At 50.8% G+C, this 17754-nt stretch overlaps 1 protein-coding gene across 3 annotated transcripts in view; it reads right to left on the bottom strand.

Annotated features, from left to right (window-relative positions):
- The window catches only part of ACAN (aggrecan), a 38443-nt gene that overhangs the window by 463 nt on the left and 20226 nt on the right, over nt 1-17754 (bottom strand). The window contains exons 11-18 of one of the 3 annotated variants that reach the window (XM_031935802.1): nt 16744-17754; nt 15054-16683; nt 14049-14162; nt 5687-5800; nt 2477-2635; nt 1951-2033; nt 1011-1155; nt 5-187 (exon numbers count right to left, since the gene is read on the bottom strand). The exon at nt 16744-17754 is cut by the window's right edge and continues 833 nt beyond it. In XM_031935802.1, coding sequence (XP_031791662.1) covers nt 5-187; nt 1011-1155; nt 1951-2033; nt 2477-2635; nt 5687-5800; nt 14049-14162; nt 15054-16683; nt 16744-17754 — 3439 coding nt within the window. The remainder of the gene's footprint in view (nt 1-4; nt 188-1010; nt 1156-1950; nt 2034-2476; nt 2636-5686; nt 5801-14048; nt 14163-15053; nt 16684-16743) is intronic. The other 2 variants (XM_023187193.2, XM_023187194.2) reach the window with 2 other exon arrangements.

Genomic DNA, 17754 nt, shown 5'->3' with positions numbered 1-17754 from the left:
TTACCATCTGTGCAGGTGATCCGAGGCTCCTCCCAGTGCCCGCTGGGTTGGCACCGGATGGTGGGCACGTGACGCTGGACAAACCCCTCTGTGCACTGGTACCGCACCAGGGAATTGATCTCATAGCGGTCCTTCTTCTGCCCGAAGGTCCTGGCATGCTGCACCACAGGGGGCTCTCCACAGGCCACTGAGGGGCAAACACCCTTTATAAAGGATCTCCTAGGGTCTCCTGGGATGACCTAAACTGGCTGTGACCCGAGGCACTGTGGGGGACACAGCCTCGACACCTGACAGTGAGCCCTGGATGTTTTCATACAGCGCTAAGAATCTAGAAGCTGCTGGCTCTGACATCTGGGTTCCTCAACAACTTAGAACAGCAGGAAGGGAATACAAACGGGGTGGTCTTTAAAGGGATGAAGAGAAGATGAAAGGGAGGTAGAAAGGTGTGGAGGGCGCGAGCCAGGCAGACTTAGGCTTCTTGATGAAAACATCCAGTTCAGGGTAAAATGAGACCAAAAGGAGGCCTGGGGGATGCAAGGTGGTGAGCAGGGGCAGTGGGGCGCATCCTACCATCACCTCAATGTCCACAGACTGAAAGCCAAGGGATCGAGGCCTGACAACTATGACTCTGTGATTGATGGCCTTGGGAATCCCAAAGACAGGGAGGCTCCGCACCTCAAGCAGAGTTGCCCTTGTGGGTAACTCTGCTGCTGCTATCCAAGGGACTGTGTGGAGTGTGGAGTGGGGGTCCTGTCTTCTAGCCTGCGACCTTCATGTGCTCGTTGTCCCTGCAAATGGTCCCTGGCAGCAAGCTTGCCCTTGCCATTGGCCCTGGGATGCTGGTGCTAGGAGGGACCCCCAGGTCAGCTCCAATCTGCTTTTTGGACAGGTGAGGAGACACCAGCAGCTAGGAGACAAGGGACTCACCCCAGGCCACATAGCAAGAGCCTCACCTATAGCTGGAGGTCTTGATCCTATCCTCCCCAGACCCCTCCCAGGCCCCAGCTTACCTGTGCCCTTTTTACACGTGAAGGGGAGGTGGTAATTGCAGGGAACATCATTCCACTCGCCCTTCTCATGCCAGATCATCACCACACAGTCCTCTCCGGCAGCAAAGAAGTTGTCAGGCTGGTTGGGGCGCCAGTTCTCAAATTGCTGTGGGTGGGAGTGGGGAAGGAGTAAGGAGGGGGCAGGACAGTGCGGGTTGGCCTGCTCCGACTGTCTTCCCCATGGAGCCTCTTCATCGTCTCCTTTCTCTTTTAGCCCCAACTTCAGGCTCATCTGATAGCAGCACAAAGGCTGCTGGGAGTCTGGTCAGGGCTGTTCTAGGGGCCATGGAACCTGGTGGTCCCCTAGGGAATCGGTCACACAGCCTGACTCGGGTCCTTCTCAGGAGCTCAGAGCCCCCAGGACTCACAGGCCCTGTACATGATTCCACTCCTCTTATCCAGAAGGGCCAACCAGGGCTGACCACATTGGGTAGGGATGGATGGTAGGAACATGGCTCTTAAATCTGGCCTCTGCCCACCAAGAAGTCCTCCCAAGGCTTATCCTTCCATCCTTGCTTCAGGACAAAGAGAATCACCGGGTGCCTGTACCATTCACTTGGCATCTATGTTGCTTTCTGTCTGTCTCCTTGAGTAGACTCGAGTCCAATGTGGGCAAGAAACCTCTCTAAAGCTTCCGTGTACTCCTCATGGTGGTGGCTGTTATTCCTTCATCTCCTTCCTGGCTTCTTCCCTTGCCTCATGCCGTCATTGGCTCAATCTGTCCAGCCCCGGGCTGGGTTCCAGAGGCAGAGATGAAGGAGACAGTCCCTGCCCTCAAGGGCTCCCGGTCTAACAGCCCGTCAGTGAGTGTCTGCATGGGGTTTGAATGCATCTCTCTCCAGGGGTCTTTATCCCACGCCCTGTCCTCTGGGTCACCAGCTGTGCCTACGGCAGAACTCACCATGGGGTGTCCATCTGACCAGCGGAAGTCCCCTTCGATGGTCCTGTCGTTCAGGCCGATCCACTGGTAGTCTTGGGCATTGTCTGGGGAAAGGGTGAGGGTGTCAGGCCTCACGCTCGACACGCTGGGGTGTCTGAGAAACTTGAGCTCATGGAGGCAGAGGGGATGGAGGAGGGAAGGAGGTAGGTGGGCTTCTAGGAGCAAGCCACCTGCTTCTCAGGTCCTCACAAGGGGCTCAGCACGTGCATGCTTGGAGTGCACTTTGGGCCACCTCTCTAAGCTGGCATGGACAGGTGACAGCCACAGCTTAAGTTTTGGGCTGACTCTGGCTGGCATTGGGTCTGCCCTGGGTGCAGCCAGAGCTACCGGCCCCAAAGACCGCTGTATTCTCTCTGAGAGCTCAGACCTCCCCCAGGTCCCTGTCCTGCAGTCTCACGAGGCCCAAGTCTGCTGCCTTCTGAAAGGTGAGGCCCTTTGCCTACACCGCCACTCTCCTCTCAGGCTCCAGAGGCCCTGCTGCACTCACTGTTGACAAACTCCTGCTCCTCGGGGGTGACGATGCTGCTCAGGTGTGACTGCTGCTCCCGACACCGGCGCTCAGCATCCACCCAGGTCTCGCGGTCTGGGAAGTGGCGGTAACAGTGGCCCTGGTACTTGGTCCAGCCCTCTTCACATACCTCCTGGTCTGCAACACAGGTCAGGGGCTTGAAGGGAGGGGCAGAGGCCACCAGGGGATGGCAGATGCTGCCAGTCTTATGGCATAGGTTCCTGCATTCACCCCACCTTCAATGCTGTGCCCTCAAGGGAAGGAAGAGGCACAGCTGGAGGGGGTTCAGGTTGGAAACTGGTCTGGTCCCTGGGAGCCTCTGCACATGCTTCCACTCTGGAAAATGCCAGGGGCCCTTTCCTTCCCTGATGCCACGCCCTCCCCCCCACTCTCTCCCAAGCTTTCCTCCTCTTGATGCCTGCTCTGGTGGGCCAGCAGAGGTCAGCAGGCCAGGTAAAAAGAGGTGGGAAGATGGGAGGTCTTGAGATTTAAGGCAAGATTTGAGGCTCTGAGGGGCTCCAGGGAGAGAGGGAGTGGAGCTGTGGGGAAGTTCGTGGAGGCAGTGGGAGCTGGTAGCGCTGGGGCATGGAGTGGAGCTGGCAGCTTCCTTCCTGCAGAACCTCAGTGGGAACAGAGGAGCAGAAATAAGTCTGCTTGGGGTCCAGAGAAGACTCAGAGCTCTGAGGCTGTTGATCAGAGGTGGCTTTAGTTAAGCACACTGTGCCTGCCTCTTGGGGCGGTCAGATAGCTCACTGGGGGTCTGGGATCCAGGGGCCCTGGCTTTTTATTTTGGGGGTGAATGGGAGGAGGGGAGGAACTTCTGTCCTCACAAACCTAAATTTGTAACGGGTTCTCAGTCTGGAGAAGGGGCTGGCTTGGAGTTCTTGGAGCCTGGGGGATAGGCAGAACCGTGCTGAGCTGGCTCACTCAACTTTGAGAGAGCTCATTCTTAGTGTCTCCTCCCAACCTCGCCTTCAGTGACATCATGTTGATAGCTTTAAACTGGCTCTAGTGGAAGCATTTATACCTCAGGAATTGGCAGATGCTCAATCAGGGCTCCCCTCTCCTCTATGAGAGCTGCTTGTTAAACATCTGCCAGCACAGCGTGGGACAGAGTGAATTCCAAGGCCCCCCCTTCTTCCTTCTTCCCCTGGGGTCTCCTAGGTGGAGGGCCACGAACCCCTCAGGCTACATGGTGGTCTCCCTGATTGGGTGCCACCATAGTCTGGCTGTCCTGGAATGGAAGGACCAGTACCTGAGCGGAAGGAGTCTTAGGCTGAAGGGGCGGATGCTTGGCAAAGTGGGGGAGAGACAGTTGGGACAGTGGAGGGAGAGCAGAGCAGGGGGTCAGCAGCCTGAGAAGAAAGAGCAGAGCTGTAGGATGGGCCGTGGAGGCCTCTGGTGCCTCAGCTACGAACGCCTTCCCGAAGGGATGAGGCTGCAGTCTGGAAAGAGTGGAGAGGCCTCAGAGTAGCTCAGCACTCTGAAGAGGCCAGATATATCATCTTAGAGCTGACTTGGGGGTCAGTTTTTGGCCCCTTCAGTGGCTGAGGGCTGAACTGGGCAGGCAGAGCTGAAGGGTGCAGCTTCTCTGGGAGGTAGGTATGGGAGGGCAGGGCTGTGCAGGCTGAAGGTTCTTAGGAAACAGAAATAATTCCAGGGAGGCTGGAAGAGGCAGCAGGGACAGAGCCAAGGCAGGAGGCACCGTGGAGTGGTGAGGACTCAGGATTGGAATGGGAGAGGAGATGCAGCCCTGCTTAGCTGGGCCCACAGGCCCAGGGCCAAGCTGGGTGGCTCTGTCACCATCTCTCTTCCCCATCAGGGTACAGAGCCCTATGAGGGTCGTGCCTCATTCCAGCAGAGCACACTTCTCCAGTCTGGAACCAAACAGCTATTGTCGGCATGGAAGTCCCAGACTCTTCTACTCTGTGGCAAATGTTTTAGTATCATGGGGAGAAAATCCTTGTAGTCTCTGCTTCCACCCCAGCCAAGACCCTATATACCAATTTCTTGGGGTCTTCGGGTGAGGATGGATGGTGGGAGGCTGCAAGGGAGTAGAAGTGACCAGGCTTTTTTTCCCAGAAGCCTTAAATTCCTCTACCAGTTTGTAACTTGGCAGTGCCTCAAAGGAATATGAAACCCAAAACTACCCCTCCCCACACTGCTTAGGACCAAAGAGAGACTTCTCAGGAGTTTCAGCTGCTTTCTGGAAGTTTCTGGGAATCCAACTTGAGAGTTTATTGAAAAGGGTTTTAAGCCCCTACATACTTCCAGTTCTCTCTGGGCCATGGAGACAAGCATCCAAAGGTCCCATCTCCCCTTTTCTGAGCTGGGAAACCCCCGAGATCCAGGAGGCTGGTGGGGAGACTAGGAAGCACCAAAGGTGAGAGAGCTGAGGGTTCAGTTTGTCCCTGGGAGGGTTCCTGGTGCACAGCTCCTTTTGGTAGAAGTGGTGGCCCTGCCTAGGTGCAGAAATGGAGAGGTTGGCAAGGCCCAAGAGAGGTAACTCAGCTTCTTCCCCTTGTAACACAGTTCTGTTCTTTCTGGCCACCCTTTGCCTTGCACAAGGGAGGCAAAAAGGAAGCATAGGCTGGCATGGCATTGCCATGGCAGCTGTCACAATAGTGATGAGAAGAAGGTAACATGCAGCAGTCCTTGCTCACGCATGACCTGAGCATGCTGGTGACGTGGGAGATCTCAGGCAGACCAACCACAGCTCTCACCCCAGGAGAAGAGAAAGGCAGCTTGGCCAATGTGGCACAGTGGCTCCCAGGGCCATGAAGGAACCACAGAGCTCCCATGCCCATGACCACACTGAGAAGATCCGTGGCTGTCATCTGGAATGAGAACCAATTACTCCCACCCCATAGCTTCCTTCAGGACAAGTGCTCAGAATTAGCCCTGTCCTCTGAACCATACACCAACCTCAGTGGTGGCATCAGTAGGTCTGGAAGCCCTGGAAAAAGTCAGATCAGCCAGTGCTCCAGAAAAGGGTTTTCAAGGAGGAGAGCAAGAAAAAGAGTGGGAATCAGTGGGGCAGACTTTTCAGTTGTTGTCCCTGAAATGGCTCTCCAGATGGACCTTGGGGGCCCCAGCCAGGGCCTGGAGCCTATCATTAGGAGGGAAAGGTGAGGGAGGAGGAGTGGGTGCAGCAGTTAGTAACATTAGCTGAAGCCGAGACGGCCGTACCGATCTCACACAGGTCCCCTCCGTAGCTGGGAAGGCATAAGCATGTGAAAGAGTCGATGGCATCCACGCAGGTGGCTCCATTCAGACATGGGCTTGAGAGGCACTCATCAATGTCTGCAAGAAACCAAGGGCCACCATTAGGACTCCTGCCGGCAACTCCAGCCTCACAAGCACTGTGGCCTCCTTTTGAGTGGCCAGTCCTGCTGCTCTCCAGACCCCTGGGAGGGAACAGGCTGGTGTTCCTAAGAACTGTTGCTGCTGCTGCTGCTGCTGCCATCTTGGAGTGCTGAAGCAAAGATCCAGACAAGGGTTTTCTTGGGCATGTGTGATTCTTGATTGTTAAACTTGGAGCACTGGAGCCAAATTTCCCAGTGGTTTGAAGAGATCTGATATGTCTAAAGCCAAATGCCTTTTGTGACAGTGAACATAGAGTTCCTCCAAGATGCCTTCTCTTGTGAATATTTTGAAAGACCATGGATTCTGAAGTGGTTATGACCATGGTGGTGAGCAAGGAAACTGAAGTCAAGTTCTTGAAGCTTGGTTAGAAGTCTTTCTTTTCCTGGCTTCCTTTGTAGTTATAACCCAGAGAAAGAGGGCAAGGCTGTGTGGGGCTAGAATGAACGACCTCGAAATGGTCTGAAGAGTGTAGAGCCATATGAAAATGGCAGCATGGGATGTTCGCGTGAGACTCATCAGACTTCTTGGGCTGCAGACATCTTCTTTGTCTTCAGGAGATAAGATTTTAGAATGTCTTGTGAAAATGAAGCCTGAATCTTTCTCTCGGGAGAAGGATAGAAACCCTGTCCAACATTGCCCCATATAATCTCCTTTCAGCTTAAGGCCCCAGGTGGTGGCTATATCCAGGGAGACACAATTTCCAGATGGACTCCATCCTGGCCAGTGGGAGACAAGCGTTTGGAGCTACAGAGGTGGTTAGCAAGTGGCCGCACAACAGCACTGGCACCAGTCTGGGATACAGGCACATTCCCATCCTCTGCCTCTTTTCTTCTTCTCTTCTGTTCTTCTGGTCCTGAGATATCCTTTCTGATCAAACTTCTTTGTGGTACTTGAGTTGCTAAGTCATTGGCCATTGCCTCAAATTTTCATGAATTAGTCAAGGTGAGAACTAAATCTCCTCATCTGGTCTTTCTGCATCTTGCTGAGAAACCAGAAGACCTGGAGGATCTCTTCTGCCTTCTTTGTATTTGTACTTCAAAGGTTCCTGCTGTTTTATCCCCCCACTTCATTTCCTCCCCTGGGAACATGATAAATAGTATTATGAAGCTCCTCTTGCCAGGAGATCAGTAAAATTCTGCAATGAGTGGGTTTTTCCACTGGCTATGGGGCACTATGACATGTTGTTTGAAGATACTGAGCCTCAGTATGTGCAGCTGTGTTCACACAACCTTTCGGATCCAATGACAAGTCTGTAGGTGGGCTCTGCAGGACAGGGAAGCCCTGTGGTGGGAATAGGATCTCAGAGTCCTAAACATGTGCCAGGACTTAGTTCTTGCCTCCCATTAGAGCAGACCAGACCTTAAAGTCAACCTTCTGATGAGATGGTAAAGGCACTTTCCTCTGAGTCCTTACGCTGGTGCATAGTAGACATCTTCTAGGCCAGAGGCAGATTTGTGCAACAGGTGGCCTGAAAATCCCCAGCTCTCGGGCATCTTGCTCATCCCACGAAGCTCCTAATCTCCAGTTGTCAGGCATCTCTTTCTTCCCACGAAGTCTTTAACTTCATCTCAAGGAGTGCACACCATGGACTAGAACCAACAGTTCCAAGTTGGAACTGTTCCAAGCAAACCCAAAATGCATGGAGGAACAGACTGAAATCCCAGCATGCACTTGGATTCCCAGCATGCCCCAGGATTCCCAGCAGCAGCAGTAGCAGCAATAGGTCAGGCCAGTCGGCAGGGCGGAAGCTGGGGGCGGCTCTCCTGCATGTTCTGTTTTGTCCATTAGCATCATTATGGGAGATGGGAAGCACTGGGCAAGGGGAATTAAGCAAATGTAGGTGCTAAAGCAGTTGTACAGAGCAGGGAACAGGAGTGGCCTCTGGGGAGAAGAGCAAAACATCAACACTGGGGTCTCTGGCTGCCCATGGGAGAAAGGGCAGGAAAGGAGAGACGCCCCAGTGGAGGGGCATCCAGTTGTCCCAGAGGCTGATCGCACAAAACCTGCTCCCAGGCTTCCCAAGTCGGGGTGAGGGGTAGTGTTGCTTTTTTTGTGTTTGACCAGGGCACAAAATCTGAGAAGGCTGCGGGGACTGAAGGAACAAATTCCGGGGCTCAGAATTTATTTTTCAGGGACTTGGATTTATAGATGAGGAGGGAAAGAAGGACCACAATCCTGAAAATCAGAAAACCTGTGTTTGCCATCAGGGTAGTTTGGAGAGGCTGAGTCAGTATCTTCAGCAGTGGGCAGAAGGCCAGGTGTCTGGCGTGGGGCTTTCTTATTAGCTATTTTGGCCTGTGGTGCCTCATCTCCTCTTGCTCTGGCTGTAAGAGCCATTCTGGCCCTGCATGGCCCACCTCTTTCCGAGAAGGGCGATTAGGACGTCTCGTGGCTTCTGGAACTGGTAGAGGAGTTGGGCTGGGCCCTGCTATGAATGCAGTGAGGGATCCCAGATAAGGAGCTTGCAAGGGGAGGGAGGGAAGGGCTTTGGGCAATGGGCAGGCTTCACAAAGAAAGAGAGGAAAGGGAGGAAACCAATAACTCTCAGGAACCTCCTGTGAGCCAAGTGCTGACTCACACATGTTCTCCTTCATTATCCGTCCAATGGCCAGGTGGCAAGACATTACTATGCCATTTACAGGTGAGAAAACATGAATTCTTTAACATGTTTGAGATGTAAAAACAAAACAGAAAAAGAAAGAACAAAAAGAAAACAAGTGAGGTGACTTGCCCAATCTGGGTGTTGGGGAGACAGAGTGGAAGAGATGGAGAAGTCAGGAAATGAGACTGGAAGTTGGCTTCTGCCCCACGTGGAGGGAGAGAGACACTGGAGTCCTGCACTGTTAGCACCTCCTTACCATTGCTGCTACAGCAACCCAGGGCTCACCCATCATCACTGAGCAGGGACTCTGGGGAGCATCAGGATTCTCAGGGTCCTCTTCCCACTACTATAATGAAAAGGGCTGGTTTGTTCCTGAACAAGGCCCTCCAGCAATATCTCTAACTTGGGAGAGAAAATAACTGAAAACCCCTGATAAAGGCTAGGAGAGTAGAGATAGTTGCAAAGCATCACGTGGTTGTCTGAACTGGAGACCTCAGGCCTCTACCTTGAACAGATCTTGTCCAGCTTTTGCCTAGATCAGAGCCCAGGACCTCCAAGTGAGTGAGAGTTTGTTTGCTCATAAAAACCGCTGAATGAAGAGCGATGCAGGTGCTTTTACTCAAATGATACTCAACTAAAAGGGTTGCCACTCATAAAGACTACAATATGAATAGAACTCCTCAAGTTGTTTAGTGCACACTTGTGCAGCTGTATGTGGTGACTCTGGACATAACTTTCCTGGGCAAGGGTGGGGGAAACCTCTCAAGAAACACAGATAAAATTTCTCAATTCAAGGGATGCTCTGCATGCTGCAAAGACCTGGGATCAATCAAGATGAACAGACCTGAGCAGATACACTGACTTTCTGGTTGTCTGTTACACAAGTGAGAGAAGGATTATAAAAGCATATTTACAAGCCCTAATTTGGTTTTAAGATAAAATAATTACATTAAAAAGTATAGGTCAGGCGCTGTGGCTCACACTTGTAATCCCAGCACTTTGGGAGGCCGAGGTGGGTGGATCACAAGGTCAGGAGTTCAAGACCAGCCTGGCCAACATAGTGAAACCCTGTCTCTACTAAATATTCAAAAAATTAGCCAGGCGTAGTGGCGGGTGCCTGTAATCCCAGCTACTCAGGAGGCTGAGGCAGGAGAATCACTTGAACCCTGGAGGCAGAGATTGCAGGCAGGGGAGATCGCGCCACTGCATTCCAGCCTGGGTGACAGTGCAGGACTCTGTCTTAAAAAAAAAAAAAAAAAAAAGACCAGGCGCGGTGGCTCATGCCTGTAATCCCAGCACTTCGGGAGGCTGAGGCGGACGGATCACGAGGTCAGGAGATCAAGACCATCCTGGCTAACACGGTTAAACCCTGTCTCTACTAAAAATCCAAAAAAAATTAGCCAGGCGTGGTGGCGGGTGCCTGTAGTCCCAGCTACTCGGGAGGCTGAGGCAGGAGAATGGCATGAACCTGGGAGGCGGAGCTTGCAGTGAGCTGAGATCACGCCACTGTACTCCAGTCTGGGTGACAGAGCGAGACTCCATCTCAAAAAAAATAAAAAAAGATTATAATGTATGTTATCATTATTTGTACTATTCAAATCTTTTGTATTTTAAAGGTTAATCTTGAATATAACTTTAATATCTTGCTTTTTTTTTTTTTTTTTTAGACAAGGATCTCACTCTGTCACCCAGGCTGGAGTGCAGTGGCACGACCATGGCTCACTGCAGTCTCGACATCCTGGGCTCAAGTGATCCTCCCACCTTAGCTTCCCAAGTAGCTGGGACAAAAGGCATGTGCCACTATGCTCAGCTAATTAAAAAACATAATTTTGTAGTGATGGGATCCCACTGTGTTGCCCAGGCTGGTCTTGAACTCATGTGCTCAAGTGATCCTCTTGCCTCAGCCTCCCAAAGTTCTGGGATTACAGGTGTGCACCACTGTGCCCAACAATATCCTGCTTCTTAAATCAATTAGTTGCCTATTAAAATCTGCCCAGGAACTTTTTGGTTAAGTCAAGAAGGTATACTTTGTATTTTCACTTGCAACCCTGTATTTTCATTTGCTTTGAAAACATTTCTTTCCCAGGGATAAAGGTTTCACTGAAATCCAAACATCTCTCCTAGACAAAGAGAGAGTATAAGGTCGTAGATCAGAGCTTCAAACCTAGAAAGTAAAAAATAGCAGTAAGATAGAAAGGAGACTGATTAAGTTTAAGGTCATGTCCTCCTAACAGAGGAGATAAGAGAAGTCTGCATAGCACCAGTGCTGACTAGAAATTGGATGTGAGATCTGGTTAGAACAGTATTTTTCAACCTTGGCTGGCACATTAGAATTACTGGAGTAGTTTTAAAAAATATTCTTATTTAAAGATTTTTAAAAAATACCAGTGCTGAAGTTCCTCTTTAGACCAATTGAATCAGACTGTCTCAGAGGGGGCCCAGGTATGATGCTTTTTAAAAGCACCCCAGGTGATTCTAAGCTGCAGCCAGGATAGAAACTTGAGTCTGAAGCCTAATTCCCATGGCTGCTGTCAGTAATGGAAGTGGGGAAAGATGCTGCTGTTTTGAAGTGGGTCAGAATAGAATAGTTTTGCTTTTAATCGCTAAATAATCTGAGTATTCATTAAACGGATCTTGACTTTTTTTTTTTTTTTTTAATAGAGATTGGGTTTCACTATGTTGCCCAGGCTGGTCTCAAACTCCTGAGCTCAAGCGATCCACCCACTTCAGCCTTCCAAAGTGCTCAGATTACAAGTGTGAGCCACCATACCCAACCTAGATCTTAATTTGAAGTGAAAAGTACTGATTGATAACTTATCAGTTATCCATCAGTAGCTTATAACTTATGAATAACTTATTTATGGAAGACTGACTAAACAAGATGACAGTAATTGTCAATTTTTTTTTAAAGGCTAAATACAGCTTCTGACCCCCTTGACCAGGTGGAAGTTTTCCCTGAGGATTCAAATATTACTGCAGGAATCATGCTGCATTTTACTCCCTATGGTTCCCCGAGGATACTGATCCTTTTTTTTTTTGAGACGGAGTGTCACTCTGTCACCCAGGCTGGAGTGCAGTGCAACAATCTCAGCTCACTCAACCTCCGCCTCCTGGGTTCCAGAAGTTCTCCTGCCTCAGCCTCCTGAGTAGCTGGGACTACAGGTGTGTACCACCACACCCAGCTAATTTTTGTATTTTTAGTAGAGATGGGGGTTTCCCCATATTGGTCAGGCTGGTTTCGAACTCCTGACCTCAGGCAATCCACCTGCCTTGGCCTCCCAAAGTGCTGGGATTATAGGCATGAGCCATTGCACCTGGCCGATCCGTGGTCTTTTTAACAACCTGTGGTTCCTGGTTCTGGTGCAAGACAATGGTGGGTCACCCGTGGAGACTGGTCACTATCTGCAGTCCTTCTGGAAGCACTTGAACCTTGAGCTAAGTTGAACAGGAGTGACCTGGGACCCCAAGGCACAGTCATGGGAAAAGAGACCCAGGTTTTGTGCTGGTCTGATCCCCACCACTCACTCTTTGGACATGCTAAAGCTTCTCTGAGCCAGTAGAGTGAGAGATGGGGAAAGGGAAGCAATTTTTACTAAATGCCTCTTCTGACCAGATGCTGTACGTGGGTGATCTTCACCCTCACAGCAGCGGTTCTCAGCCCTGGCTGCACATTGGAGTAGCCTGGGGGTTTTAAAAAGCCTCAATGCCAAAGCCACAGAACCACTTCAATCACAGTCTCTGGGGGTGTATCTCAAGCATCATAATTTTTCAAAGCTGAGAACCATTACCATTGATCCCTGTTTACAAATGAGGAAAATGAAGGCTGGGCTGTAAGTCTTCAATCTGACCACCTCGGATTCCTCAGCTCCTCCCCAGTCTGGCTCCCCTGAAGTCCAGCTTCAGTTTTTTGAGACCAGCAACTGGTTGTTATGTTCAAGAGGGAGTTTCTTATTTAGCCAAGTGTGTTAAAACACGTGATTTAAGGTCTTGATTCTTGATTCGATCCACTTACTCAGTATAGTTAGGCAAATTACTTAACTCCTGTGTGTTCCAGTCTCAAATGGGGGTAGTTACCAAGCTGCTTACAGAGCCGTCTGGGGAGAAATCGTGGGAACAAAAGCCCTTTGGAAATATACATGATCACAGAAACACTGTCCTTACAGCAGAACAGTTACGGCCCACTGACACTTATTTCTACTAATTTCAGGGCTGTCAAGAACATGAGCCTTGCTTTGACTTCTGATGCTAGTGTCAGATTTTTGCCTCAAGTATCAGGTTGAGAAGGATTTGCCAAGAGTGGAGTTACCCATCAGGGGTGAGTGATGGTGGAGTGCAGCTACTGTCCCTGGGGTCACTATAGCCCAGTGGAACTGCTGTCCCCTTCTGCAGTAAGCCCGGGACCTTCCCCGGATAACCCACCCTCTCTGTCCTTGGAGCCCACACGTTGGGGAAAGAGTGAATGAATATCTACCCTAATGCTTGTTTATATGTACATATATAGTTATTGCATATGTACCAGGTATACAGCATGTTTATATTATATGATATATAATAATATATAATGATGTATTAATTTGCATGTATATTAATATATATAGACACAGAATTCTTCTCTGTGTTTGATGTAAAGGCTATCGAAAGATAATTGCCTGACATGAAGTTTACCTGGAAGTGATTGTTTTTTCTCCAGGATTCATTTTTTCATTTTTGCACATGTCCCAGGGGTGACCCCTTTTATGAAAGGTCCTAGGTCTCTGATTCTTGACTTAGGAGGGAGGCTGGGGATAAGGGCACTGGGGCAGTAGGAGAACTAATGAAAGAATATGAGCTTGGTGGTAATTGGGCATTTCTTTCCTCAAGGGTGGTGATGTTGATGAGATGTCCTCATGACTACAGGCCTCCCGTGTGTCCGTGGAACAACAGGTAGATTCTAACCATCTCCTTCCAGGGTCCACCTCAGATCAGAGGGTCTCCAGGTCTCCACCCATCCCACAGGCTGCTTCATCCATGGCTAAGGACAAACAGGCTCATGGTGGGTGCCTGGGCAGATGCGCTGCTGGGTCACGAATCCCTGTGCTGGGTGATTAGCACTGTTTGTGTCATATCCTTCAGGGCAAGAAGGGGACCCAAACCTCATGCAGACCCAAGCATGGAGGCAACTTGGTGGGGTTCAGTCTGCACGATACAAGACGGTCCCACTCAGAGACTCCTCACAGGAGCGGAGAGGTGTGACCCTCTGTATTTAATACTCACCCCATGCTCAATATTTCTTTGAAGTCTCATCTCCAAAATTCAAGCACATTTTTCATTGTACTCCTACAATAGTCATTGGCGTGATATAAAACTACTTACCAACTTAATTACTTGACTCTTTTCTCCTAAACCTAGACATTCGAGAAAGTTAAGCCATGTCTGTCCTGTGGTTTCTGCCCCTGACATGTCATCATGCAACTCCTTCCCAGCCTGAGAAGCCTGAGCCTCAGTGGACCTTGGTTGCCTCCCCCTGCCTGGGGACCCTTTGGGGGATGAAGGAGTCTGTCCAGCACCTCTGCCCACGCTCTTCACGGCCAATGAGGGCCTTACCTATGTTACAGTGCTCGCCAGTGTAGCCAGGGGGGCACAGGCATATGACATGACCCTCTGTCTCCTTGCAGGTCCCAGCGCCACAGGGCTCCTCTGCACAGGACCTGGCGGGGGCTGCAACCCCCAGGGGAGAGGTTGAGCATCAAGAACACAGTCACCTGGCTACCATGGCCTCCAAGACCTCAAAGTTGGGGCATGAGGTCCCTGAAGTCCACAAGGCTGGCTTTGGGTCAGCACTTTTCCAGGGCCTGTGTCCCTCCTGGGCAACTGACCCACAGCATCGGGGGGAGCTCTACAGCTGTGAAAGCTCTCTCAGCACAAAGGAAGGTACAAGGGACCCCAGAGCAAAAAAACAAAGGAAAATCAGCTACCAGTGCCCACTGCCCAGCATATAGGGTTATGTCACAGTGAGACAATCATGACAGTACAGGAGCCCCTTTGTACAGGGATGGGGTTGGGGATGCAGAATCTAAAGCCAGATAGCCAAATGACATTTCATAGTTCCTTAAATTGTGCAGGTTTTCACCCTGCACAAAATAAATATTCAGCCACAAACACCATCAACAGATTTACTCTCTCATCTCACACTCACTCCGGGGCAGGGTGCATGAGCAGAATTTCTAGCACTAGCTAAACAGTCATCCTTCTCTCCCTGTGCCAAGTACGGATAGTTGAATTCACATGTAAAAACTCATGGACTGTAACTCTGCTGTAACAATAGCATCACTAATCTTTATAAGTGTGCACTGTATGCAGAGTGTGATGCTAAGTGCTTGCTTTATCTATGTTTCTATTCTGCTTGATCTTCCCTGGTATAGTATTATCCTACTCTAATGTTACAGATGAGGCTCAGAGAGGTGAAGACTATTGCCTGAGGCTGCACAGCTAACCTGTGATGGAGCTGTTCTTGGAACCTTAAAGCTACGCTGTCTCCTTCTGTGCTACAGTAGCCTACAGTCTGAACTACCCAAGCACATTTAAAGGGGGAAAAAATTCCAACAATACCTGCAGCAGTTGACTCTGATTCACCTGTCCATTCTGGAGAAGCTGGGATGGAAGCATCTGTTGGGGAGGTGGCTGTTTCGGCTGTGTGAGTCTCTTCTCCTGAGTACAGGAGGCTTGAGGACTCAGTTTCTAGATGCGCCTCTGCAGGGTGCTGGGTCTGCTGGGTCCACTCAGATTCTGGGATGCTGGTGCTGATGACAACGCCCAGCCCCGAGGTATGACCAGACAAGTCTCCGCTGATTTCAGTCCTGTCTCCAGAAGCCGTAGGAGTGGCTGAAGGCAAGCCTGGTGCCTCTGTCCCCACATCACCGGTGGTGGTAGATTCTCCACTCACTTCTGGGGCAGCTGATGCCTCGCCTTCTTGAAATGTCAAAGTGCTGCCACTCACTCCTAGGCCAGAGGATCTCTCGAGGTCAGCTTCATGGAATGCAGAGGTGGTTTCACTCAGATCAGGTGACCCAGAATCTTCTCCGCTGGTCTCAGGGGCAGCAGATACCCCAACTCCAGCCTCAGGATAGGGGGACGTCTCACTGCTAGATTCTGGGACTGATGACACTTCTACTCCAGACCCAGGGAGCACTGGGGTAGCTCCACTAATGTCCCCAGCTGTGGAGGCTTCTCCACTGGACTCAAAAAGCTGGGGTGTGTGTGTCACAGGAGGCCTTTGGCCAAGTTCCTGAGAAACAGTTGGTTCAGTAACACCCTCCATGAACTCAGAAGTGATTAAAGTCACTTCTGGAAGTCCCGAGGCCTCTCCACTGGTGCCCATGGCTGCAGAGGATTCACCACTTACATCGGTGGTGCTGGCAAAATCCCCACTAAAATATGGGGTACTTGGTGGCTCTCCGCTGGGCTCTACCAGCCCGAACTGCAGCCCACTTAGGTCCAGAAATCCAGAATGGTCCCCAGACGTGTCTGGTGCTCCAGAATGAGTACCACTGAGTTCTAAAATGCCAGAAGGCCCTTCTCCTGCCTCTTGGGCTGTTGGAGCCTGGGTTACAGATTCCACCAAAGTTCTATCTACAAGAGAGACAGTGGGGAAACCAGATGGAAGTCCACTGCCATAATATGCTCCCGAGGGCAGGCTGCTCCCAGTCTCAGCTCCAGAGGATTCTCCACTGACCTCACCTATGCCAATTGGTAGGCCACTGAATTCTGGAGTCTGGGATGTAAACCCACTGGAATCAACAGTTCCAGAAAACTGTCCACTGACATCCACCACCCCAGATCTGCCTGACAGATCTGCCTCTCCAGAAGGGAGGCCACTGAGTTCCACAGACCCTAAGCCTTCTTCTTCTTTAAATATAGTAGGGGTCACTTCGACCAAACTGGTGTCCACAAATGTAATGCCAGAAGATTCACCGCTGCCACTCGTGGCACCAGAAACCAGGTCAGGGACTCCTGCTGTTGCCCCACTGAACCCTGGTAACCCTGAAGGCTGCCCACTGAGATCAGGGACCCCAGATGTTTCTCCACTCAGGTCAGTTATGCCAAAGGGTTGACTGCTGCCATAAGGAACCCCAGATGCTTCTCCACTAACACCTGGTTGTCCAGAGGACAGCCCACTAAGCTCAGTCACTCCAGATGTTTCCCCGCTAGTGTCAGGAAACCCTGATGGCTGCCCACTAACCTCAAAAATCCCAGATGTCCCCCCACTGATGTCAGGAAACCCTGATGGCTGTCCACTGACATCAAAGAGTCCAGGTGTTTCCCCACTGACATCAGGAGACCCAGATGCTTGGCCACTGAGTTCAGTTCCTGAAGGGAGTCCACTAGCTTCCCCACTAATGTCCAGCTCACTGGAGGGCAGTCCAGATATTTCTCCTGCACCACTGATGCCAATGGTTCCCCTCCCTTCCAGTTCACTTGCAGTGGAGGCTGTGACCACTTCCACCAATGTAGAATCCACTAGGGAAACAGTTGGGAATCCAGATGGAAGTCCACTAAAGTCAGGCAGGCCAGAGGGTGGGCCACTTCCAAGGTCCACCCCAGAATACTCGCCACTAAATCCAGAGGGAAGGCCACTTGTTTCTGGAACTTGCCCACTTCCTAGAGTTCCAGAAGGCAGTTTGCCCAAGTCCAAGTCTCCAGAAGCTGAACCCACCAAGTCTTCTTTTCCAGAAGGCAACCCACTGAGGTCCTCAGCTCCAGAAGCTGAAGTCTCTAGACCCTCCCTTCCAGAAGGAAGTCCACTGAGGTCAGTCCCTACTCCAGAAGCAGAGGTCTCTAGACCTTCTCCTCCAGAAGGAAGTCCACTGATGTCCCCTACTCCAGAGGCGGAAGTCTCTAGAACTTCTCCAGAAGGGCGCCTGCTGAGGTCCTCTACTCCAGAAGCAGAGGTCTCTAGACCTTCTCCTGAAGGAAGTTCACTGATATCCTCTATTCCAGAGGCAGTAGTCTCTAGAACTTCTCCAGAAGGAAGCCCGCTGATGTCCTCCACTCCAGAGGTAGAAGTCTCTAGAACTTCTCCTCCAGAGGGAAGTCCACTGAGGTCCTCTACTCCAGAGGTAGAAGTCTCTACAACTTCTCCAGAAGGAAGTCCACTGAGGTCTCCTACTCCAGAGGTAGAAGTCTCTAGAACTTCTCCAGAAGGAAGCCCACTGAGGTCTCCTACTCCAGAGGCAGTAGTCTCTAGAACTTCTCCAGAAGGAAGCCCACTGATGTCCTCTACTCCAGAGGCAGTAGTCTCCAGAACTTCTCC

The sequence above is a fragment of the Piliocolobus tephrosceles genome, chromosome 6 (assembly GCF_002776525.5).
Source record: "Piliocolobus tephrosceles isolate RC106 chromosome 6, ASM277652v3, whole genome shotgun sequence".
In the NCBI taxonomy this organism is placed as follows: domain Eukaryota; kingdom Metazoa; phylum Chordata; class Mammalia; order Primates; family Cercopithecidae; genus Piliocolobus; species Piliocolobus tephrosceles.
The sequence above is the reverse complement of the archived record's forward strand: the minus strand, read 5'-3'. Positions and strand labels throughout refer to the sequence as shown.